The 26,753-nt window shown below is 34.5% G+C and overlaps 1 protein-coding gene across 1 annotated transcript in view; it reads right to left on the bottom strand.

Moving 5' to 3' along the window:
- CDH4 (cadherin 4) overlaps positions 1-26,753 on the bottom strand; it is a 1,241,109-nt gene that overhangs the window by 445,754 nt on the left and 768,602 nt on the right. Inside the window, exon 3 of the mRNA XM_051976684.1 lies at positions 10,357-10,583. Within this exon, the coding sequence (XP_051832644.1) occupies positions 10,357-10,583 (227 nt within the window). The remainder of the gene's footprint in view (positions 1-10,356; positions 10,584-26,753) is intronic.

The raw sequence follows: 26,753 nt of genomic DNA, 5'->3' as shown, positions 1-26,753 counted from the left end.
CTAGAAATAAATCACGTCAACTCATTCAGGCAGAACGAATTACAGCACTTCAGGAAGAAAAAAAAAAGTACTTTCTTGTTCATTAGGGACAAATTTAGAATGCATCTCTCTTCATACATTATGGAAGAGTAAAAATTCCCACATAATGGATATTGGTCAGGTACATTTTTTTTTTTTTTTTTTTGCCACAGCCAAACCTGGAAATTGTTTCCCTGGCTTTTTGATTTAGGTGAACATAAGATCTTTTTCCTATAGAAGAGAATCAAGATGAAACATAGCCTCAATCTCTCAAAGTGCCCTGGTTTACTTAATGTAATGGTTTTCAAAATGTGATTTGAGGATTCCTGGGGAAACCCTGAGTCTCTTTTGAGGGGTCCACAATTTCAAAACACCTAAGATATTTTAATTTCTAATCTAATAAGTATAGATAAATATAGCTTACATAAATAAAAGCTTTTTGGGGATTAGGTCCTCAATTATTGTTTACTTATTTTTATTTTCCAGTGAAGATCCTTTTCTTCCTTCCACTTAGAAAATTAGAGGGAAAAAACACCTATTGCTAAAGAAATGGCCAAACTATGTCCAAAAAAAAAAAAAGTCTCAAACTGAACTCTGAGCTCTTCACCTTTTTAATAGGAAGGATTATCATCACACATCTTCTGGAATTATGACAGGTCATCTATTGATCAGAGTTCCTAAAACTTTCAGTCATTTGTCTTTATAATACCATTGTTACTATCTATACTTTTCTCGTGGTTTTGTTCACTTCACTCTTCATTAGTTCATATAAGTCTTATGTTTCATTATTTCTTATAGCACAATAATATTCTATTAAATACATATGTATTCACACCCACACCCACACCTAGTAACTTGTTCATCATTCCTCAATTAATGGAGGTTCCCTAGATTTTCAATACTTTGCCACCAATAACAGAGCTGCTATAAATACATACATACATATATACACACACATGCTGTACATATGAGGCCTTTTCTTTTTCTTTTTTAAAATCTTTTTGAAGTATGGTTTTACTAGGGGTATTTCTAGGTCAAAGGGTATACATAGGTTACTAATTTTGGGGATATAGTTCTAGATTGCTTTTCAGAATGGCTGGACCACTTTCCAGTTTCAAGTGGACATCTGTTTTCCCAAAGCTTTTCCAGCATTCCCTCCCCACTCCCCCTTCTTTTAAAAATCTTTTCCAGTCTTATAGTTTTAAGGTAGAATTCTGGGTTGTGTTAATTTGTATCAAATACTTAGTGATTTAGAACATTTTTTTCATATGACAATAGATAGTTTGTATTTCTTCTGGAAACTTTATATCCTTTCATCATTTATCAGTTGGGCAATAGCTCTGATTCTTATTAATTTGAATCACTTCCCTATGTATCTTTGAAATGAAGTCTTTTATCAGAGAAACTTGCTAAATAGATTCCCTGCATCCTCAACACAGTTATTACCTCCTCTTCAGCTTTTAGTGATATTGGTTTTGGTCCTCAATAATTTTTAGGGAAAGGAGTCTTAGGACCAAAAAACTAGTGAACCAATGTTTTAACAGATATGAGGAAAGTGGTGGCATAGTCTAAATAAACCAGATGACTGCTTCATCCTCCTCATTTATGGTTCTTGATCATAGTTTCGAGTATAAGACTTGTCACATGGTAGATAATAAATATTTATTGATAATGGTCACCTGAAACCCTAGATTCATAGTTAGGACTAATTTTTTTTTAATACCTTTTTATTGATAGAACCCATGCCAGGGTAATTTTTTACAGCATTATCCCTTGCATTCACTTCTGTTCCGATTTGTCCCCTCCCTCCCTCCACCCCCTCCACCAGATGGCAAGCAGTCCTTTACATGTTGAATAGGTTACAGTATATCCTAGATACAATATATGTGTGCAGAACTGAACAGTTTTCTTGTTGCACAGGGAGAATTGAACTCAGAAGGTAGAAATAACCCGGGAAGAAAAACAAAAATGCAAGCAGTTTATATTCATTTCCCAGTGTTCTTTCTTTGGGTGTAGCTGCTTCTGTCCATCTTTGATCTGAATTAACTCTCTTTATCGAAGAGATCCACTTCCATCAGAATATATCCTCAAACAGTATCGTTGTTGAGGTATATAATGATCTCCTGGTTCTGCTCGTTTCACTTAGCATCAGTTCATGTAAGTCTTGCCAGTCCTCTCTGTATTCATCCTGCTGGTCATTCCTTACAGAACAATAATATTCCATAACATTCATATACCACAATTTACTCAACCATTCTCCAATTGATGGGCACCCTTTCATTTTCCAGCTTCTAGCCACTACAAACAGGGCTGCCACAAACATTTTGGCACATACAGATCCCTTTCCTTTCTTTAGTATCTCTTTGGGGTATAAGCCCAGTAGAAACACTGCTGGATCAAAGAGTATGCACAGTTTGATAACTTTTTGAGCATAGTTCCAAATTGCTTTCCAGAATGGCTGGATGTGTTCACAATTCCACCAACAATGTATCAGTGTCCCTGTTTTCCCACATCCCCTCCAACATTCCATGTTATCTTTCCCTGTCACTCTAGCCAATCTGACAGGTGTGTAGTGGTATCTCAGAGTTGTCTTAATTTGCATTTCTCTGATTAATAATGTTTTGGAGCATATTTTCATATGTCTATAAATAGTTTCAATTTCTTTGTCTGAGAATTGTCTGTTCATATCCTTTGACCATTTATCAATTGGAGAATGGTTTGATTTCTTATAAATTAGAGTCAATTCTCTATATATTTTTGGAAATGAGGCCTTTATCAGAATCTTTGATTATAAAAATGTTTTCCCAGTTTATTGTTTCCCTTCTAATCTTGTCTGCATTTGTTTTGTTTGTACAAAAAATTTTCAATTTGATATAATCAAAATTTTCTATTTTGTGGTCAATAGTGATCTCTAGTTCTTCTTTGGTCTTAAATTCCTCCCTCTTCCACAGGTCTGCGAGGTAAACTATCCTATGCTCTTCCAATTTATTTATAATCTCATTCTTTATGCCTAGGTTATAAACCCATTTTGATCTTATCTTGGTGTATGGTGTTAAGTGTGGGTCAATGCCTAGTTTCTGCCATACTAATTTCCAATTTTCCCAGCAATTTTTGTCAAATAATGCATTCTTATCCCAGAAACTGGTGTCTTTGGGTTTGTCAAACACTATATTATTAAAGTTATTGGCTATTTTGTCCTTTGAATCTAACCTATTCCATTGATCAACTAGTCTATTTCTTAGACAATACCAGATGGTTTTAGTAACTGCTGCTTTATAATATAATTTTAGATCTGGTACAGCTAGGCCACCTTCATTTGATTTTTTTTTTCATTAATTCCCTTGAAATTCTTGACCTTTTGTTTTTCCATATGAACTTTGTTGTTATTTTTTCTAGTTCATCAAAGTAGTTTTTTGGGAGTCTGATTGGTATAGCACTAAATAAATAGATTAATTTAGGTAGTATTGTCATCTTTATTATATTTGCTTGCCCAACCCAAGAGCATTTAATATTTTTCCAGTTGGTTAGATCAGACTTAATTTGTGTGGAAAGTGTTTTGTAGTTTTGCTCATAAAGTTTCTGATTTTCCCTTGGCAGATAGATTCCTAAATATTTTATACAATCAGTAGTTACTTTAAATGGAATTTCTTTTTGTAACTCTAACTGTTGGGTTTTGTTAGTGATATATAAGAATGCTGATGACTTATGTGGGTTTATTTTATATCCTGCAACTTTGCTGAAGGTGTGGATTGTTTCTAATAACTTTTTGGTAGAGTCTCTGGGGTTCTCTAAGTATACCATCATATCATCAGCTAAGAGTGATTATTTGGTTTCCTCATTGCCTATTCTTATTCCTTTAATCTCTTTCTCAACTCTTATTGCCAAAGCTAGCATTTCTAATACAATATTAAATAGTAATGGTGATAGTGGGCAACCTTGTTTTACTCCTGATATTATTGGGAAGGGTTGCAGTTTGTCCCCATTACATATGATGCTTACTGCTGGTTTTAAATAGATGCTACTGATTATTTTAAGGAAAAGTCCATTTATTCCTATACTCTCAAGAGTTTTTAATAGGAATGGATGTTGGATTTTATCAAATGCTTTTTCTGCATCTATTGAGATGATCATATGGTTTTTGTTAATTTGATTATTAATGTGGCCAATTATACTGATAGTTTTCCTAATATTGAACCAGCCCTGCATTCCTGGTATAAATCCTGCTTGATCATGGTGTTTTATCCTGGGGATGATTTTCTGTAGTCTTTTTGATAATATCTTATTTAAGATTTTAGCATCAATATTCATTAGGGAGATTGGTCTATAATTTTCTTTCTCTGTTTTCAACCTACCTGGTTTAGGTATCAGTACCATGTCTGTGTCATAAAAGGAGTTTGGTAGGACTCCATTCCCTATTTTTTCAAATAGTTTATAAAGCATTGGGGCTAATTGTTCTTTGAATGTTTGGTAGAATTCACATGTAAATCTAGGACTAATTCTAACACCTAATTCATAGCTAGGAATTCTGGCACTTGCATTAGATTCTTTCGGGGGAAAGTAAGCTGTTTGGAGGATACAAAGTATAATCACTTCTGTGCTTGCTTGACATAAACCAGATAGTGGGGGGAGGCCATAGTGCCTGAATGGGTAGAAAAGACTGAATATTTAACTTATTGGGGAAGTAGTGAATTTATTGGGAAAGTGAAAGAGAGCCCAAATAAAGAGAGCCTTTATTGTTTCCTTCAAAGTCTTGTCTCCTTCACTTGGGGCTTGGCTAGTTTTCTTAGAGGCCTTCTGGATCTTGATTTCAGTGTTCTCCACAGGACAGCCTGCCACCTCTTCTCTGTCTTCCTTAGTTCTTCCCAACTGCCTTCTCTGGCTTCTGAATCTCAAGTTCCAAAGGTTTGTGCTTGAGCCTCCAGCCACAACAAAGGTGGAGGATGGAATGAATCTGTCTCAGCCTCAGAAAACTTCTAGTGGGCTTGTCCTTTCTGGCCCTGACAACTCCTCCTTAATATGTTCCACACTTGAGTACACACCAATCATTATATCACTAGGAAACCATTATTTGTTATAGGATTAAATCAATGCTAAACTAGATTTAACCACTGTCTCCTCAATTCCACTTACTTAGCACCTTGTAAGAATCCTACCAAAACAATATCACAGACTTTCAAATGGGTGATACTTTTCAAAGAGATACACTGATAAACAAATGCAACAAATTCAATAAAAAAGGCAATTAGATATCATAGAAAGAGCACATGTGGGACCTAGAGTCAGAAGGCCTGGCTTTGAGGTTCATCTCTATCATTTACTAGCTCAGTAACCTTGAATAAGTCAGAATCTGAGTCTTTTTTTCTCAGCTATAAAGTGAAAATAACTCAATCTTCCTCATAGGATTATTTGAAATGACATCATGTCTATAAAGTCTTTGTAACAATGAAATGCCATATGATTATTATTATGAAAAAGGTAGTAGTAGTAATAGTAGTAGTAGTTATTGTTGTTCTCGTCTTTTTTTGATCATATTCAACTGGAAATGTTCCTTAGACAAGTCATTCTCCTGCTATCATTCTTTTATATTTAATTTTCTATGAATTAGGCACAAGTAAATAAAATAATTTTTTTTATTAAAGAAAAGTATTGGGATATATCTTCTGGAATTTCAGTGAAGCATTAAAAGTATCTTTGAGACAGTTCTAGTTGCAGCAAAGATGGTAAGGATGATCTATACTTTCATCTAGTTCCTATACAATTTTGATTTCTTCTTCTAGGTCTCCATATTTTGAAAATTTTTCATTCTAGGTGGCTTGAAGGTGATGAGGTTTTTGGTACAATGTCAGCTACTACAAGCATCATTCTTCAATTTTTGTAGATCAATGATGTTCAAAGATTTGGGGGCAATAGCTCTATCTAGAATGACTCATTCAGTTTGTTTATAGAATTCTATTATTAAGAATATGTGAAAAGTTCTGTATTTGATGCACAGAGATTTGCTATTAGTTTACAGAAGATAGCAAGTGTCTGACATGTAATGCTAAGGTTATGTCTTGCAAACTATTTGTCTGTCCTTAAGTATGCTCCTTAGTAGTGCCATCTTTCCTCCTATAGTTCTTACCATGGCAGAAATGACTACTTATACTATAATGAGCAAATAAATTCTGCTACTCTTTCACACTTTTGGCCAAATATTATGGAAGAATGTATATTCAAAAAGGACTTTACAAAAGCCCTAAATATGCCAAGCTCTTATTGCAAATTATTTAAGATACTGGTTTTATTTTTGTCATCTATTTTATTATTGGATCAAGTCTCTGAAGTGATCATCAGTACCTGAGATTGTTCAGTTATTTCCTTTCTACAATTTAGTAAGTTTCTAAATCTCACTTCTCATTTAACCTAATCTGGATGAAGGTTTGAAATTAATTTGTTTTGATTGCTCTGCAATATGTTATTGTGGAGTTGTGAACCATTGATAAAAAGTGATTCGTGAAAGACCTTGCCTATATCTCCTAAGATCTATTTCTAATTTTGTAATGATAATGTATATATCATATAATATACTATATTGTATGGCATATAATATAATTAATAATAGCAACATTTATATAGCTTTCTATTATAAACTTTGGGGTTTATAATGCATTTTCCATATATTAATTTATTTGACTTCCCCAACAATCCCCTGGAGATCTATATTATTATTGTCCCCCTATTTTACAGATGGAAAAACTTAAAAAGAAAAGTTTAATGACTTGTGCAGAGTCAAACATTTTTAAATGTCTGAGTTAGGGTATGAGCTCAGGACTTCCTGATTCCAGATTCTGTTTTCTATCTGCTGTGCCACCTATATGCTCCCAATTAACAATTGTCATAATAATGATCTATTTTATATTTTTAAGTAATTCAGATACAAATAGTCCTGGAATTGTTAGTGTGGTCATTTAGAATCTACTATATTTTCAATTATTTACTAGATATTATATAGGGGAGAGGAAGGTTCAGAAGAAATAGATCCCCATTCTTGAAAGAGTTCTCTCTCAATAGTTTGGTAATATGTGTCAAACAGAAATGAAACAACAGTTAATAATACTATTATTATAAGTTATCTAACAAGATACTTATAATTAATTCCTATATTGCATGCTAAGAAGTTTAGAGGAGGATAAGATCATTAATTGCAGACATGATCAAGGTAGATTATGTAGGCTGAGGTCTTTCAGGGATGAAGAGAAGTTAAACAGAGAGAAGAGGTGATGTTCATTCCTTTGGTCCAATATAAATAAAGACAAGAAAGTAGACATGAGTGTGGTATGGGTAGTGAGAAGACAACTTTGACTAAAGTAGAATGTATCTGTTAGATAGCAGTAGGAAACAAGGTTGTCTCTTGGATTGTGAAGAGCTTTGAGAGACCAGAAATGTAGATTTGATATAATAAAACACAGGATGTTATTGGAATTTTTTTGAGAAGAGTATTTTAATGAATGAAGCATTTAAGGAATGGCTATGGAAAGACCTTCAAATGTTGGTGGATCTATAAATTAGCATAATCATTATAATAATAAATTGGTAATTTTACTGACACACACACACACACACACACACACACACACACACACACACACACACATAGACTCATAGATCCCACTGCTGGGCTTTTGCCCCAAAGAGGACAAAGATCCCACATAAACCAAACTATTCATACAAATACTTTTTTGTAGCAAAGAACTAGACACAATGCTAAGATGCCTGTTGATTTTAGTATATGAACATACAGGGTATATGTATGTACATATGTGTGTGTGTGTGTGTATATATATATATATATATATATATATATATATATATATATATATATATATATATATATATATATATATATATATATATATATATATTTAGCTCTCTCCTGAGGACACTGAGAAACTGAGACCTAAAAGCTGCCATGCTAATGAAATCATGGGTCTGAGAAATGAAGTAATCTTTCAGCAGCATGCAAGCAGGGGATTCTGCTTATTCTCCCTTTACCTCTAACCCATTATATTCAATTGTTCCATGCTACTAACTAAAATTTATGAGTCCTACTTTTTCCTTCCAGAAACTGGGATCACAACTCTTTCATGAATCTACATTTTGTGCTTAGCTTCTGGCCTTTTCAGTTGAAGGCAATATTGGTGCTGGTGTTCATACAAGATTATAGGTGCAAGCAATTGTACTTAGAAAGGATAATTGCAATCATAATCAGTCATTTGCACCTTCCAACAGAGGAGCAAGTGATTAATTGCATTAGAAATCATTTCATTAACACAACTAATAAAAGGTGTCATTATGTTTTCAATTAATGCCTTTTATCTGAGGATTTCAATAGGGCTTCAAGTATCACCATAGTTTATATATAAAGTCCACATTGTCACACAGGCATCTGGTGCTCAGGAAGATTCCAGATTTAGGAACTGTGGACATATACTTTCTTATTTCACATATGCACATTCTCTCTCACCCAAAAGGAACAAATGTTGAAAGAGACTTCAATGAAAAAACCTATTTATCTTATTGTCTGCACATGGAATTATTTCCCCCTCCAAAAAAAAATATTTGTGGGAAAGTAGATTGGCCTATTCTTTTAGAGAAGACAGTTTAAGAAAAAGTGAAAAATATTGGGCTAGAAAAATAAGAATATTTATATCCTAATCTCAAATCTGATGCTTACTAGCCATAGAAACTCCCCCCCCCCCATTTTAAAACTTTTTGTTTTAGGGGCAAAATACAACATAATATATGCCTGCATACCAGTAAGAATAAAAACAATTATAGGGCATATCCTTCTGTTTAATTTTTTCAACATGTTTTTCCTTTTTGAAAGCAATATTACTTATAACTAACTAGTGTGTGTATATGTGTGTGTGTGCATGCATGCATGCACATGTATGGGGTACATATAAGTAAATATCATTAACAAAAGGTTTTTTGATTCTTAGCTTTCTCATTCATAAAATAGGGCTTATATTACTGATCCTTCCTATTCATAGATATATTGTGAGGAAAACATTTTCTAACTTTCAGAGTGTTATACAACTATAAATCATCCTCATCATCCTCATCAATGAAGTTCTTATCCTGGGGACTGTGAACTTCCTAATTTTATTTGATAATTCAATATAATTGGCTTCTTTTGTGATTCTACATATTTTATTTGATGCGTTTTGTGAAAGGATCTATAAGTTTCACCAGACCATCAAAGGGGTCCATGATTCCCCAAATTTAAGAACACCCTATTATAAATACATACAGAATACAAAGTAATGGCTTTTAGCCAAGAACTTTTGGGCAAATCACCCAACATCCTAGAGCTTTCAAGCCCTTCTCTGCAAAATAAAAATGATTTTAGAACTGCAGAATGAGAAGAAAGATCATGGTTCCTGGACTATTTAGATCAATGGGTTGTTTTAGGAATCTAATGGAATAATGTGGATAAAAAGATACTCTAAATAATACTCTAAAGTATTATGCAAATGTCAGGGGTTGTCATTATTTCAAACATCATATAAGGAGCTCTTACAGTCTTTTAAAGTACCATATTGCTATATCAGGTTGCTATTATAACCAGAATTTTTCTTTTCAAATATCAAACTTCTAACTCCTACATTTCCTCCCCCCCCCCCCCAGCTTTTGGCTAATCTTTCAGGAAAATTAGAACTTATACTCACCAAAAAAGCCAAGAAAATAGCCCTTCATTTTAATGAAGATGATTACTAATTGTCCCATGAGTCTTTTTCTTTCCAGCCTTAACCACCCTACTCCTTCATTCATATTGACCTATTATTGAAAACCTCAGGCTATTCTAATCAATACGTTATCCATCATTGCTAAATTGGACACTCATGATAATGGAACAGAAACAGAGTGACTTTTGTGAAAGAATTATTTTTCTACATGACATTTTCCATTTATACTACTTTCATTCCCTAGTCCCATGCAAAACCTTTTTAATATGTTATTTTATTTTCCAATAAAAACAATTTTTAACACCTGTTTTAAAATTTCTAAGATCAAAATCTCTCCCTCCCTCCCACCCCTCTCCCTCTTTAAGACAGCAAGCAATTTGGTAATGTTTATACATGTGCAGCCATGCAAAACATATTTCTAGATTTGTGATGTTGTGAAAGAAAACAGACTAAAAAAACCTTTGAGAAACTTTTAAAGGGATTTTGCCCCTATTGTGTGAAAGAGATCACAGTAATATTTCAACTGTCTAGCTCTTTCTTTAGGAAACAAAAACCATGCCAGACATATTCATGCAACTATTCTACCACATGACATAGTTGTTTCCTTTACCTTATGAATTGAGTGGGGGGAAATCTTTTCCCCTACCAATAATCGGATTATTGCATCCCATCTCTCCATGGCCTGGTAGTCCCATGCGGTCACCATGAATGCAATCTGTCTAGGGGTGAGTTGCATGTCCTGGGCAGCAAAAACTGTCCCATCAGCCCCCACTTTGAAGTCCAAATTATTGGTCTCATACTCCACTCCATTGGTACTGCTGCAGCTGCTGAATTTTACTAGAAGAGAGGTTGGAAAAAAAAAAAAAAGAAGATATGTCATGCTATAACTCTTGATCAGAAAACAACAACAGGAACAAAAACACACATACACACACAAATCAAATATGCATCTTAACAGGTTTCATTTTTTCCTTGGCATGTTTAAGATCTTAAAAAACATGAAGGGGGAGCGTGGTTTAGCTGTTATTTTGACCTTCAGGAAGGTATTGTCTTTTATCTTCATACTCAGAGGAATTGGCTGCTGGCTTTAAAAAAGCAAGATGAGGGGGGCACCTGATAGAGTTTCATTATATCTAAAACACAGCTGTTCTCTATTTCTACAAATGGATTTCTCTCTTGTTACTATGATCTCAGAATTCAACTGGAGGCTATTAACTGCAGGGTGGGTATTTTCTACCTGAGATATATTCCTTGCTTCAAAAGTCTGCCTACCATATGCAAACCTCTCTTCACGATAATTGGATAACCTAAAAACCCTTAATTATTGTGGCTTGTTCCAAGAGAAGGCCAAATGTAGGGAATGTTTTTTTTTTTTTTTAAATGAGGAGGGAGAATGCAATCTAAGAAATATTAAATGATATCAGGCAGACCACCAAAGGAGAGCTGTAATCCCACGCTTAGTGATTATTCGGCTTACTTCGCTAATGAGAGCCATTACACAATTCTAAAGCCTGCTGCAAAATGCAATGCACAAGACTTTCCAACAGGGCCAGACCAGAGCACAGGCAGCTGCTGGAGAATAAGGGGAAGAGAAGAAGAGGAAGGATGGGAAAGCACTTCACTGGTTAATTGAAAATATAGAATTAAAGCAGATATTCCATTGACAGTGCTGGGTGCAGCTCATACAGCTTTGCTTCCAAAACATTAATTAGGCAACAAAATTGATAGCACACTTCTTAATGATTTCAGGATTGAACCCATTTTTATCTCTGCTATGGAAAGAGGGGTTTATTTTTTCTAAGTTGTACATTCATTCAAATCACATTAGTACACACACACACACACACACACACACACACACACACATACACACACCATGGAATGTGGCAGTAAATTATGAGGCATCCATAGCCAGTATCACATTGCTTTAATAAAAAAAAAAATCCCCAAGCTCCACAGTGGCTAAAAAGTTATCTAATATTTATAAAAAATGTTAGGATCTAAGACATAAGGATAGGAGGATGTTTTTGAGCAATTTTTTGGGTCATCGAATTCATATTTATTTTAAAATTTCAAAAAAGCACTACTGCTTATTGAAGAAAGGATCTCCTTCCCCTAAATTTCACTTTTTATTGTTTTTTTCCTTAATCAATCTTTGATAGGTTTCCCCGAATTCTGACACTTTCCCAGGTACCTCAGAATTTTACCTCTACCATTAAGGAAACTAATATTTCTAAATATGCAGACAATGACCATTGTCATTTTTTCCTGGGATTAAGTACAATTAGGGCTCACAGAGTTCCACAAACAGACCCTTTAAGGAACAAGTTGAAAATTGAAAATAGTGACTCCAATGAGAGGTGGTAAAAGAGATATATTTTTTGCTTCTTAATGAGGAAATAATTACATTTTTTCAAGTGAGAGATGAATTCTGAAATGCTCTGATAGTTCCCTTTCCCAACAGTAAACAAATTAAAGTCAACTACAAACTGACTGGATCAATCACTTCTGACACCATACTGTCATTGACAGGAACACGACAGTTACATGATTGCTGTGAAATCTGTGCAAAATACATTAATAAAATCTTTTGTTCTAGGAAAGCAGACCTCTGGCATAACAAAGTGTTTCTACCAGCCCTAGAGAGTCAGCAATGAAGATTGAATTTGGCATCAGAGAATCAAGCCTCTTACTTTAGCTATGCTACTTACTTTATATGAGCTTGGGTCATTCATTTTCCTCTCTGTGTGTCTCAGGAGGAAAATGGAATATGAGAAAAATCTGTAAAATGAAGGGTAGGACTAGTTATCTCTAGCTTCATTCAAGTTCTAAATACTATAATCCTGTGATAAAAATTGTATGCTTCCCTTTAAGGAAATCCAATGTACAGAAATATATGAGGACCAAAAGCAAAACAAACAAACAAACAAAAAAACTGGAATTATTCACTTGATGGAACAATTTGTCACCTTTTAAAAGGTACAAAAGGAATTTACCTAAGAGAGTTCCCCTGGTAAACTTGAACAGAACTTGATTTTATATGTATATGTGTGTATAACACACATACATACAAGCATATCTATATCTCTTTTGGGGGGATCATGCTGGTGATAAAAATCAAAATTCACCTATATACTTACATGGAATTGAGGAAGGATGAATGTTGTGCTATATTTATATGTTCATGCTATTATGCATATCCTATGTGTCAATGAAACATAGCCTGCCATGGGACTGAACAAGCTAATCTAGGTCCTGTTTGCAGAGTTTGGCCTGTAGTAAGCAGCCAAGGCCTTTGCCCACAAGGTCTAAAGCTGCTTATGGAATTATCTTTCATCCTCTGTGAGCTGTGGATTGCCTGCACTCAAAACCCCCTGCTTCCATTCTCCTTTCCCCCCAGCCCCAACAGCATGCCAATCTGTCAGCACTGTCAGCTACAGCTGGTTTCTCAGTTGTGCAGGGGGGCCTAAGGCCCTGATTCAGTGTCACCCCCGAGTTCTTTGAGCTGACCACCTGCTATGTGTCTGCCCTCCTTTAGTCCACCAGGGTATTCTGCTTTTACCCATTCTTCTCACAGCAGGACTACTGGATTGACTTTCTGTGGTCCCTGCTCCAGTGCCTGTGGAGTGGCTGAGTTCCAGGAATGTGCCACGGGAGTCTTTGTCCTCCTCTTTGATGGGGTGTGTGACACTGGTTGATTCAGTCCAGTGGCAGAGCTTAGAGATGGCAACAGGCCCGCAAATTTCACAAAGGCACAGTGATGAAGTTACTTCCCTGCAGATGCAGATTTCTTCTAGACCCATGGCCCACATCCACTGCCTGCCTGTCAGAAAAGATGCTAGTTTTCTTAGCTTCACTGGTTATTCTCTTGTCATGAGACCACATGTGTTGGTTTGCCTAGCTCTTCACTTTAGAAACCTTAAAGTTCTAAGCAATGACACTGATTCAAACTTGTGGCTGGGGTAGATTTTATAACTTTGGTAAATGCCATCATTAACAACTACCATAAATAATCCTTATACAAAGGCACAAAAATGATTTGTTGAATGAATGAATCTCTATGGCATGGGCCAAAATGTTTGTGTGCATATATACATGTACACCCACACATGTATATGTTTTTGAATTAAGAAAGATAACTTCTTGAATTCAGGCCCAACACTGTGACACCTCACTGCCCTTTCTTAAAAGAAGCACGCAGAATTGAACACAGACATAATTAGTCTATTGATGGCAGTGGACAAGAGGATTATCAGTCCCACACAAGGAAACGATAATTCTATTAAAATAGCTCAAGATTAATGTTGTTTTCAACCAATCATATATTATTAAGTACCTCATATGTGACAGGCTCTTCTAGGTTCTAAGTATACAAGTACAATGAATGAAACAAGCTCTACTTGTAGTTAGCTTATAATGGGAAAAGATGATGAACCTGACAAAGTATATGTGTGTGTGTGTGTGTGTGTGTGTGTATGTGTGTGTGTGTGTAGAAAGAAGTGTGTACATGTGCACATGAGTGTATACTTTCTACATTTCTACATGTATACCTATGCTTATGTAGAGAATTAAGTAATAAATTAAAACATAGGCAAATAGTTAAATACAAGCTAATTTGGGAGTACACTAATAGAGAAATCAGATAAATCTTCATTTAGAAGATATACTAACTGCATCTTAAAGGAAATGATGGACTCCATGAAGTAAGGATAAGGAGAGAGTATATTTCAGCCATGAGGGGTAGTCAATGCAAAGGCATGGGAAGATGGAAAAAGGAAAGCCCTGAGTGAGGAAGAGAAAAAGGGCCAATATGGCTCAATCACAGAGAAAAGGAGGGAGAATACTATTCAATGAGGTTGGGAAATATGGATTGGAACCAAGTGTACAGGGATTTAAAAACTAAACAGAAGAGTTTATATTTTATACTAGAGTCTCTGGAAAGCCACAGAGACTGACTGTGTAGGAAGGTTATATCTATATGTAAGAAAATTTACTTTGGCAGCAGTGTGGTATTTGAAAAAATTTGGAGGCTGTATGATCAATTAAAATATATTACTACAATCAAGGTGAGAGATGATAAAGTTTTAACTCTCCTGATGACTGTATACATTGAAAAAAAAGGATTGGATATGAGAGACATTTCAAAAGTAGAATAGAGAAGATTTGGTACTTATTGGATATGTGTATAAAGAGCAAAGTATAAGGTTGAGTTCATGAATCTGAGGCATTGGAAGGATGGTAATGCCTTTGATTGAAATAAGAAAGTTTGGAAGAGAAAAGGGTTTGACAGGAAATACAAATTCTGTTTTAAACATTTTGAATGTAAAGTGTCTTCAGGATATCCAATTTTAAATGATTAATAATCAATTATTATCATAGGACTTAGCTGCTACACTGTTTTGCTGATGCATGCATATTAGGCTTAATAGTTCATTAAATTCCCTCAATTTTTAGGGCATGAATGACTTTTCTAGTCATGTTTTCTTCAACTTATACTTGTAAAATTGGGGAAATTTCAGACCCCAACCCATGATTATAAATATTTTTTTATTACATTTCATTTTTAATGAGAAAAGTACACATTTAAACTAAAGTTTCACCATACATCTAGAAAATTAACAAAGATGGCAAAAGATGGGAAGCAGTAATGTTGGAAGGATTGCAGACAGAAAGATACACTAATATTATTTTTGTGGAACTGTGAATTGTTCCAACCATCCTGGAAAGCAATTTGGAATTATGTGAAGAAAACAACTTAAGTGCTCATCCCCTTTAACCCAAAGGTTCCGCAGTAAAGCATATACCTTAAAAGGGGTATTTGCCAAAAAGAAAAAAACCTCATATACTCCAAAATACTTACATTAGGACTTTTTAAAAAAAGGTTGCAAAGATATGAAAACAAAATAGATGACATTTACTGGAGGATTATTAAGGAAATGATAAGATATTGATTATGATGAATACAAAGAATCATAATTAGATTAACTGATGCAAAGGGTATATATATTGCAAAGTAATACATAATGACTACAATAATGTAAATGAAAATGAAAGTCAAAACAACAAAAAAATCTAAACTGAATGCTACAGAATTATCAAGTTGGATCTGAAGAAGTTATTAGAAGGTACTTCCCTTTACTTTTTTAGAGTTGTAAGGACTATGAGTGTGAAACACTGCATATAATGCCAGACTTTTCCAAAATATTTGTTAGTTTTACTGAATTGTTTTTCTTCTTATTTTTAAAAAAAAAGTTTCTTTATAAGGGCTAGTTTCCTGAGATGGGGAAGAGATACACTGGGCAATATAGGTAATGTAAATACAAAATATATTTTAAAATATCACCTTCTTTGCTTCAACATACTGTCCCAAACTATAGAAAATTTGTTAACCCACTTTTCACTTTTCCTCTCAGCTTTGTGTCATTCACAAATTTGATATACAGATAACCTATTCCTTCAATCAATACTTCAACTGGTCCTAGATCTCACGTGTGTAGGCACTTCTACTGGAACAAATTATAACCCATCTTTTGTAATTATTGTCTCTGTATTTCCATAAATCCTCTATAGATAATACTTTTCCTCTAGAGGAAATTTTCCTCTAGATCTTTTTAATATTTTGTGAACAGTAATACAGTACTCAGACTGTCTATTTTCCCTTCTTCTTGCTACATTATGGGCCCACCTCTGTTTTCTAATAATACATTGCCTTCATCAAAATCTCTGATTAAATATTGCCTTCAATGACAGGCACTGTACTAGAGAGAGGATTTTAGGTTCACAGTGATACATTACCCATTTCTGAATCTTTCTAATTTGTACCATCATCTAGTCTACATATCTCCATCTTATTCCTGAGGACTTTATATGAGTTGAATGTATTGCTGAAATTCTTTAGGTCCTTGGCATTTCCTGCTCTATGTCTGGAATTCACATCAAAAAAGAAAACAAGATTAACTTAAATAGAGCATCAGACTTGGAGTTGGGAAGAGATGAATTCAAGTCTTGCTTCAGACATTTATTTGCCATGTAACCTTGAAAAGTCACTTGATTTCAATGTATCTGCTTCCCAATCTTTAAAATGGATATAACAATGGCAACTACCTTGCAGGACTGTTGTAGGAACCCAATGAGAAAAGTTACAAAGAACTTTGCAAAATAATGTGTAGTAATGATAATAACATTTAACATTGATATTGCTTTTGAAGGTTTACAAAGTGTTTTAAGTTATCTCATTTGATCCTTACAAAAACCCTTCAAAATAGGTGTTATTATTATCTCTGTTTCACAGATGAAGAAGGTGATGCAGAAAGACACTGAATGACTTGTATAGTACCCATAGCTGAATGTCTGAGGCAGAATTTGAACTTATTTTCCCGACTCTATAGCTGATACTTTATCCACTGTACCACCTAGATGCCCAAAACCTAGATCTCCATAAATTCAGTAGTTGTTATAGTTATGTCCTCACAAATAATACTTTTAAAGAATCCATTCTATAACTTTACCAGGAATTAATAAACATTACATTACAGGTTGGTGATCTAACTATCCACTTTCTTCCTCTTTTTCAAAATTCAGGATGTTTATATTTAATCTTATGCCATTACTATGGTTCTTCTATACTACCTTACATGTATAAAGCATTTTGACATCTGTTACCTCATTTGATTTTCAAAAATGCAGATAGGATAGACATTATAATTCCCACTTTAAAAATTAGGAAATTAAAGGTTAGAACATGAGGTTGACTCATCCAAAATCACACAACTAGTAAATGGTTGATCATGGATTTGTACCCACATCTTTTGTTTCCCAGGGCTGTGTTCTTTCTACTGCATCACACTCCCTCCCAGAATTGTCTTCATTTGCATCACTGGTGAAGAGAAAACTTTACTTTATGCCAGTGCCTTTTCTGAGATCTTTGCATCCAAAGAGAACCTAGTATGTCCCTAGGATTGTGTTACATTTGTGACAGAACATGATAAAGGTATGGACCCTAAAGAGCTTCCTGTGTTTGGGAGGACTAATGTATGAATCATGTGACTGAAGATGGTCTATGACTAAATGTTACATTACATAATGTAACTAGTTTGGCCACAGGATGGCCATAGGGTTAGGAAAATATAAGCTTAAATCCTCTCTCTGAAATATGTTGATTTAACTTGAGAAAATCATTTAACTTTTCAGTAACCCCAGGCAACAATTTAAGAGAATGAATGTTACCTATCTGCATGAGTGGAAAATGATTCTTCTTAGTAGGGTCTTTGAGACTAATGAAATAAGACATCTTCAACAATTAGGAAAAAAACTTCAGGGGTTGGAGAATATTTTGTCTTTGTCTTCCCAGTGCCTAACACCTTGCTTTGTACAAGAGTTCTGTGGGTACTTATTAAATGCAGAATTAAATTGAATTAAGCTGTAGGAATTCAAATAAATGTAGTGTTGTCAACACTTCAGAAACTTGGGAAGGCTTCTTGGAGGAAGTAATTCTTGAATTAAGCTTTGATAGATAACAATATTGGAATAAAGAGAGACTAAAAAAGGAGCATTTACAGGTAAATGGAACAATGTGGAACAAGCAGAGCAAGGATGTTTAAGATAGGGAGCTGGATCCTAAGTGAGGGTAATAGTTCTCAAAGTATGGTCCACCAACTCCTAGAGATCTTTTCAAGAAATCAAAACTACTTTCATAATAATCTCAAGGTTTTTAATTTTGAATGCAGCAAATATCAATAGATTAACGACCCTAAACAAAAATTCTTTGGGAGGTCCTTGATAGTTTTAATAGTATAAAGTGGCTTTGAGAACACAACTAATATGAATCTGAAGTAGGATTTGAACCTAGCTCTCTCTCATTCCAAGTCTACCACTCAATAATATCTTAATTATGCAGAATTTAGTGGGAATACTTTATTAATGTTCTTATATGTTCTTCTGAAATGTTTCTGGTTTTATGAATTCAACATTTAGGATAAGGATGTAAATCTCAAAAAAACAGGCTTATATTGCAGATTTTTAAAAAGAAAAATGGAAATTTAAAATCTATAATCCATATGTTATATAGAACAATATGTAGCATTTTAAGATTTGTAAAATATCTTTAAAGATATTATCTCATTTGATTCTAAAAACACACTGTGGGATAGATTAATGCTCTAACTTTAAAGATGAGGAAACTGAGGCTGATGGCCATGTATCACACAGCTGGTATGCCTCTGAAGCAAAATTCTAATTCTTATCTTCCTGACTCCAAATCTAGCTCTCTATTCATTAGGCTTTATCCTTAGATTAAATCATCATCTCTTATCTCTAGTACTACACAATGAATTCTGAGTTTTAGAATCTTGATCTGGGAAAGTCTGCAGATGATCTCTGTGCTTATAAAAGAGAGAATGAATTACTAGACTTTCTAAGAAAGGGTTGATAACTGAGATTGTTTAGAAAAAAAAATCAATTAGGAAAAGCTTTCTGCTTAGCCCTCAGTTACCCAGAAAATGAAATGAGCCAAGAATCTTTTTTTCCTAAGCATTCTGTGTAACTGAAGATTCTTTGTGTTCTTTTTAGCAATGACTTTAAGGAGGATGTGATTTTATGGTAAAGAGAAGTGTCATTATATATTTGGAGATGTCTTGCTCATAAAATATCCCCAATGGGGGAAAATTACCACTAAACTCCATGCCCAGCATTATAGATACCCAAGGTGAAAAGGAAACTCGATAGTTTATGTTAATTCCTTTCCTAATACAGTTACATTTGATTTTCTAATTTCTTTCTCAGTCTTCTGAAAGAAAAAAAAAATCACAATAAGCTTATGGGATCCTTCATTCTTCAATTTATTTTTCTAAATGAATTAAATGAAATCTCCAAATGTTGCAAACAAGTTTTTTTTTCTTTTTATTCTTGTTCATCATAGATGCTATAAATGGAGTAAAATCTGAGGATGGCATGGGCAGCTAAAATTTGAAACATGTTTTGACTTTCTGTGGGTATTTACAGAAATATGACCTTTATTCATAGCAAAACAAAAAGCCTCAGAGCACTACTCTGATATAACCCTCATTTCCTTCAACCCCCCAACCATAATCTATTTCCCAGCATTTTCTTAGTGGCAGAAATATTCTTATGGCATCTACATTTTATGAAATAGATGTACGTCAGTAATGCCAAGACATTTCTATGGTTCCAGTGGGTCGCTGCACTTTATAAATAGGAAAATATTGTAAAACAGAAGAACCAGAAGGGGCCTTAGAGACCATCTAACCTAAACCTCTCATTTTTCCAATGAAGAAACTCAGGATTAAAGTAGTTTAATGACTTGCTTAAGGCAATGAATAGCAGACATAGAAGTAGAACCCAGGTCTCCCAGATCTCAATCTGGTGATTCTTCCCAAGATAAATTTCATAGGACAAAGGAAATTAATATCTTCAGGAATAATTCATTGGTTGCATGAATTCAGTGCAGGCCACAGTCAGTTTCTTTAACATTTTTAAAACATCTGTTTGAAATAAAAAAAAAAAAAAACATTTTTCTGGTTTTATGCCCTAGAAATGTGTGTCTGTGTCCGGTTTTATTCTCTGTTATATCAAAATTGCTACCTGTTGCATGATGTCTCTCTGTGGTTTGCTAATTACTTCCATTAGTTTAAAACAAACTTGACAAGAGACAGAAGGAATCCTGAGAGAAATTAAATCTAATTGTTTAAATATGCACAGTCAAAGTCTGCTCTGTCTTCCTCCTCTCAGTTGCAGAAGGTAACCACTGCATTGATCTGAATTAAACATGGAGAAATGTTCCCCTGCTGCAAGCATGAGTGCAGTCCTGCACAGATGCCTTGACCCTGCCCTCTGTCAAGTTTAGCAAGGGTACAAAACCCAACATCCATCCTGTATAATTGGGTTGTTTTCTCTTGCTGCACCCAGCATATCAGCACTTTCCTGATGTACATTAAATACATACCTATCTACATATTTATTCTATTCTTTCAACCAGCCGGCACGTGGTAATTACTTGGGTGTATTATCAGTTCCTACTCTGGAAGCAGCATCTGCAAAAAAAAATCTGATGGTGTCAGAATGTAGAGGGCACGGAGCTGCAGAAATGTGCTTTTTTCCCTTCTGTTCTGCAATAAGTACATTTTCTCTTCTCTTTTCCAGTGGCCTGATGCAGATTTAGAGTGCTTGGGTAATCCTGATCCCTCCCAGTATGTGATAATAGCACAGAGATAACAGATAACAGCTCTTTCATGTTCTCTATAGTGCCACCAAACTGGACCATTTGGCCTTCCTTGTATATTTCCTCTGGCCTTGCCTTATGTGCCTTTGCTCAGGTTTCTTCTTGTGCATATAATATTCTTAGCTCCTATCCCCTTCCGTGAAATTCACCTGTTAAATTTATCTGTCTTTTGAGGTCCAGCTTTTGTGCTCCCTCCTTCCAGGAGCTGTTCCTCTGATTTGAAATCATTTTCTTTCTCTTTGGTCCTCACTTACCACTTTTTGCACTTCTCTTGTATTGATAATTATAATAATGATGATAGTAATTTATGTTTATATAGTGTTTAAGGCCTCCAAAGCATTTTTTGAATCTTATCACATTTGATCAAAACATCAAAACCTACCATAGATGCTAAGCGATGATTATCCTTACAAAAATCCAGTGAGATAGATGCTATTATTAATCCCCAATAGATAGGTAGTTAAGTGGTACAATGGAGAGAGCACTGGGCTGGAGTCAAGAAGACCAGAATTCAAATTTGACCTCAGATACTGACAAGTTATATGACCTTGGGCTAGTCAATTAATCTTTGCCTCAGTTTCCCTTACTGTAAAGAGGAGGAAATAACAACACTTACCTTGCAGAAATTATTGTGAAGAACAAATGGGAAAATATTTGTAAAGTACTTATTTAGCACAGTGCTTGGCAAGTAGAAGGTACTATATAAATGCTTATGTTCCCTCCTTTCCTTCATTTGTCCCTTCTTTTATAGATGAGGAACCAGAGATTAAGATTAAAAATAATTTCCCCAGAGTCACACATCCTCATAATGTCATGGGTCCTCTTTGAAAACAAAGCAGGAAGAATAATAACAAAAACATCTAGTAAATGACTGAAGCAGGTCATCTTGACTCCATTTCCAGGGATCCATTATCCATTGTGCTACCTAATGATTTTTTATGCATTAAAAATGTATAGTTTTATATTAAGGTTGTAAGTGTATAATGTTTCCTATTAAACTATAAACTTAATGACCACAAGGAGCTTGTGTCATATTTAAATTTTTGTTCTCTCTCAGCATTTGAACATGGTAACAAGGACTTCAGAAATATTGAATTGAATCAATGGAGCTCAGGAAACTAGTCAAAGTTGGAGCTCATGGGCAAAAGCACTGGATCTGTAAATCAGAGATTTTGAGATCAAATCACAAAAAGGTCTGAGAAGTCAGCTTTTTATTCCTAATTATGAAAGGAATCTAAAAAAAGGAAGAGGCTATTTTGGAAAGTAATAAGTTCTTCAACCCTAATTGATTTAAAATAGTTTGGCTCAGTAATTGGATGTTACTAGGTTGGTCAGTGGATAGAACACTGGACCTTGAATAAGGAAGACCCAAGTTCAAATCCAACCTCAAAAACTTCATTGAATGACTTTGGACAAGTCACTTAAACTCTGTTTGCCTTAATCCACTGGAGAAGCAAATGGCATTCTAAAATCCTTTCCAGGAAAAACCCCATGGACAGTATTGACATTCTATGGTCCATGGGATTATGAAGAGTTGGACCCAACTGAATGACTTAACAACAACAATACTCAGTGATCAGACATACCAGGAGATGACAAATATTCTATTCATTCTCCTTTGGCTTATTCAGCTGATGGTTTTGCCTTCCTTTTGCCATACTATTGAAATATGTCTGAGTTCTGATGAAATATTTGGGCAGTTAGAATTGTCATTCACTATGATCTGAATGAATAGCTATTCAGCATGATCTGCACAAGCAAGAAATAAATTTGCAGAAATATTATTGGTTGGACACCTTCTAGAAAGCCTGAACTCTGTTAGAAAGAAGGGAAAAAATCCCTCAGTATTTAAAAATTCATTTTAGCTGTAGTGATTGATCTCTCCCCCTTCTTTGTATGTTCTCTTCTCTCCCCCCCCCCACACCAGAATTTGATAAAAGGAAAGCAAATGGGTTGATGATCAGACATTCCATGTCTCTTCTTCTCAGACTTGGATGTCATCTCTCCCATATAAAGAACATACAGCACCTGGCCAGCCATCTGTCACTATAATGCATTTCCAGTCTCTGATACAAAAATGTTATTCTCTATATATTATTCCAGAGTCCACCTCAACACCCACTCACCAGCAGTGATTTGTATTATTTATAGGATCCATTCTGCCTCTGTTGCTTAGGATGACCCTCTATTAAGTACAGATCCCAAGGATTCCTTCAAAGTCCTGATTAGTGGTCTTAAATTCTTAAAAAAAAAAAAAAGTATTCCTTTCCACTCTTTATTAACTACATAAAAGAATCTCCAATTCTTTGTTCCTTAAAAACAGAGTTCCAAGGGTATTACTCCAAGTGGAGGGAAAAATGATTTAAATTTGTTTTCTATTTCAATATTGTGTTCAATTGAAGTTTTATAATACAGTTAGAATCAGCACTGGATTTGAAGTCACAATATTTAATTTGAATCCTAAATCTGCCATATAGTAATTGTGTGGCCTTGGATAAATCATTTATTTCTCGGAATTTCAGTTTCTTCAACAAACTGCCCAGTGGAATATATGTATTACCTGCTTCATAGTGATGACAGTAAAAGACCTTGACAGGCCTTAAAAATAACTATCATTATCATTATTACAATTATTATTATTACAGAATTATCAGAGTTTTGAATTTGCTGAGTGCCAAGAAGACAATGAACACTCACTGAATTGAGATAAGGGCCCACCAGATAGTAACTTTTTGATTCATCTTTTAGATATATCCATTAATTATTGAGATCCTAAGTATTGCAAGGGTAAATTTGGGTGAGGAATATACACACATACACACACAGAATGTATTGCTATATTTATATGTGTATATATAAATATATATGCACATGTAATATAATTACATAAATATATAATTATGTATATATAAACATATTTATATATGTGAATGTGTGTTTACACATGCACACACACATTCACACACACACACACAATCTTTGGGTCTTCTTGTTTAAGAAAACAGACAAAACACCATTTTTAGTAGTGAAAAGCACTATTTTCAATGAATATGTTATAATTGGGTGGGGTGTTACATAATAATAGTCTCTTGAATTTAAATAGTGATTTATAGTGTACAAAGTATTTTCTTCACAGAAATCATCACATTTATACACAGAATCATTGAAGCAAAGTATTTAAGCAATTCTTAGAATCAGTGTAATTCAGAACTAGAAAATAATCTTAGAGATCATCTGGTTAAATACTTTCATTTTTGTAGGAGGAAAATAATCTTTGTCAGGGAAGTTAGGCAGTGCAGTGGATAGAGCATTAGACTTGGAATGAGGAAAATTCATCTTTGTGAATTCAAAATCAGCCTTAGACAATGTTTGAATGACCCTGGGCATGTCACTGAACCCTGTTTGCCTCAGTCTCCTCATTTTGAGCTTGAGGAAAAAATGGCAAACCACTCCAATATCTCTGACAAAACAAACAAACAAACCCAAATGGGGTTATACAGTGTTGGATATAATTGAAAAACAACTGAACAACAACAAAGAAATAATATTTTAACAGACCTTAATTTTCTTTTTATTAATTGATAAGATAATATTTATTGAGCACCTTTTGTGTTCAAAGTTCTGTGAAATTCAAATGCTATCTTTTAAAATCTAGAAATCCCCTATATCTAAAACATATTTAATTGGATTAAAAAAAGGTAAAGCTTGTAGTATGTCTGATGGTATTTTCTCTTAGAAATTTCTAAATTTATATAATTTGCAGTTGATGCAAATCTGGAATTAAAAACGTCTGTTTGCCAAGCTCAGATCTCTGAGGATTTGTAGCTTCTTTCTTTGGCCAGTTTGAAATCCAAGAAGCGCTGCATGATTTTAACATTCAAAGGATGTAGCATCCGTAATTAGGATTTCAGATAAACAGCACAGTCCCACATCTATCATTTTTTCCAGGGTGGTGAAAAAAAATTCCTTTAAAAAAATACATATCCTGTAGACATGTTCAGTGAGGCTCATCGGGAGCTTATGCTGAAAGTTGCATCAAATACCCAATGAAAGGAAAAGTATTGCGGATCCCTCATTAGTTGTCTTTCAGGTTTAACCCTTTACCCTCATCATTTTTAATTGCTTGTTCCATGAAAGCAGGCAGGATGACAATTTGTGCCAATGATTCAGGTAGTGAGTGACAGCTGGGTAAGCTAGTTTATCTGCAACAGACTATTTGACATTTGGAGGCGCAGTAAGTTGTATCTTCCCCAAGACTGGGCTGGTATAAAATTGTATTGTATTAATCATATGTCCCTTTTCATAGCTTTTCTTGTTAGGTCATTGGGTAAAGATCAGAGATAGAAGAGTAAGCTTGTGACTAAATGAGCTGGTTTCAGAGATGCCATTGGTAGCACTAAACACAGAGCTATCTTTTCATCGGCTATTGGATCAGTTGTAGTGGATGGTGTGCTTGACTTGAAGTAAATAAGATCTGGATGAAAATGCCACCTTTGAGATTTATTGGCTGAAAAACTACAGGCAAATCACTTTTACTTGTCTGAGTCTCACTGTACTCATCTGTAAAATGGGTATAAATAATGCCTTTAGTACCTACTTTACAGGGTTCTTGTGAAGTTCCAAGGAAATAATGCATGTCAAATGCTTTTCAAACTTTAAAGCACTATGCAAATATTATTTACAGTTCTGCAAATAATAAAACAATAAACTATTATAATTTTAGGGAAGTAGTGTGGCAGAGTAGGCAGAAAGTTGACCGCACTTTAAAGAAGACAAGTTCTAATCCCATCTTTGCCACATACTGGCTTTGTATACTTGGACAAGTTAATTAACTTCCCATTAACCCCAACATTCTGAGACAATAGGTTACAGAAAAAGGTACTCATTTATATTGAAAGAGGGAGGTCCATACCAATAACTTTATATACTGATGAAATCACAGATCTAGTTTTAAGTTATACAATAAACACTAATAGTTTGATAATAACATCAATAATAGAGGCAGCTATTGTTGGATTGGAATCAGGAAGACCTAAATTCAAATCCTGCCAAAGACACATTAGTTATATAACCCTGGACAACTCACTTAATGCTGTTTGCCTCAGTTTCCTCATTTGTGAAATGAACTAGAGAAGGAAATGGAAAATCACTCTTTTATCTTTGACAAGAAAACCCCCAATGGAGTCACTTAACTGCCTCAATTTCTTCATCTGTAAATAGGGATATTAGTAACACCTACAGTGTAAGGATAAAAGGAAATATATTTGTAAAGCATTTTGTAAACTACAAGTTGCTATAGTAATAATAATATGCATTAATAAGTGTATTGCTATATAACTTTATTATTATCACTATGTTCTCAATCATCTCATCTTATATTTGATTGAGTTTATTCAGAAGCAGTCCTGAGACAAGTCTATTGTCCTTTTGTGTTGAATATTTGACGGGTTATTGCACAGGTGATAAAAAGATTGCGTAATGTTAAAGTGCTAGGATTACAGTTTATCTTCATGAGAGTCACTGAAAACATCTTTGTGACAATGATGATGATGATAAAGAAGAAGAAAGAAGAAGAAAAAAAGAAATAAGAGAAAGAGAGAGAAAGGAAGGAAAGGAGGAAGGAAGGAAGAGAGGAAGGGAGGGAGGGAAGGAGGGAGGGAGGAAAGAAGGAAGGAAGAAAGGAAGGAAGGAAGGAAGGAAGGAAGGAAGGAAGGAAGGAAGGAAAGAAGGAAAGAAGGAAGGAAGGAAGAAAGGAAGGAAGGAAGGAAGGA

This window comes from Antechinus flavipes, chromosome 2 (genome assembly GCF_016432865.1).
Source record: "Antechinus flavipes isolate AdamAnt ecotype Samford, QLD, Australia chromosome 2, AdamAnt_v2, whole genome shotgun sequence".
Classification (NCBI taxonomy): Eukaryota; Metazoa; Chordata; class Mammalia; order Dasyuromorphia; family Dasyuridae; genus Antechinus; species Antechinus flavipes.
Note: the sequence above shows the minus strand (reverse complement) of the source record. Positions and strands in the feature narration are given on the sequence as shown.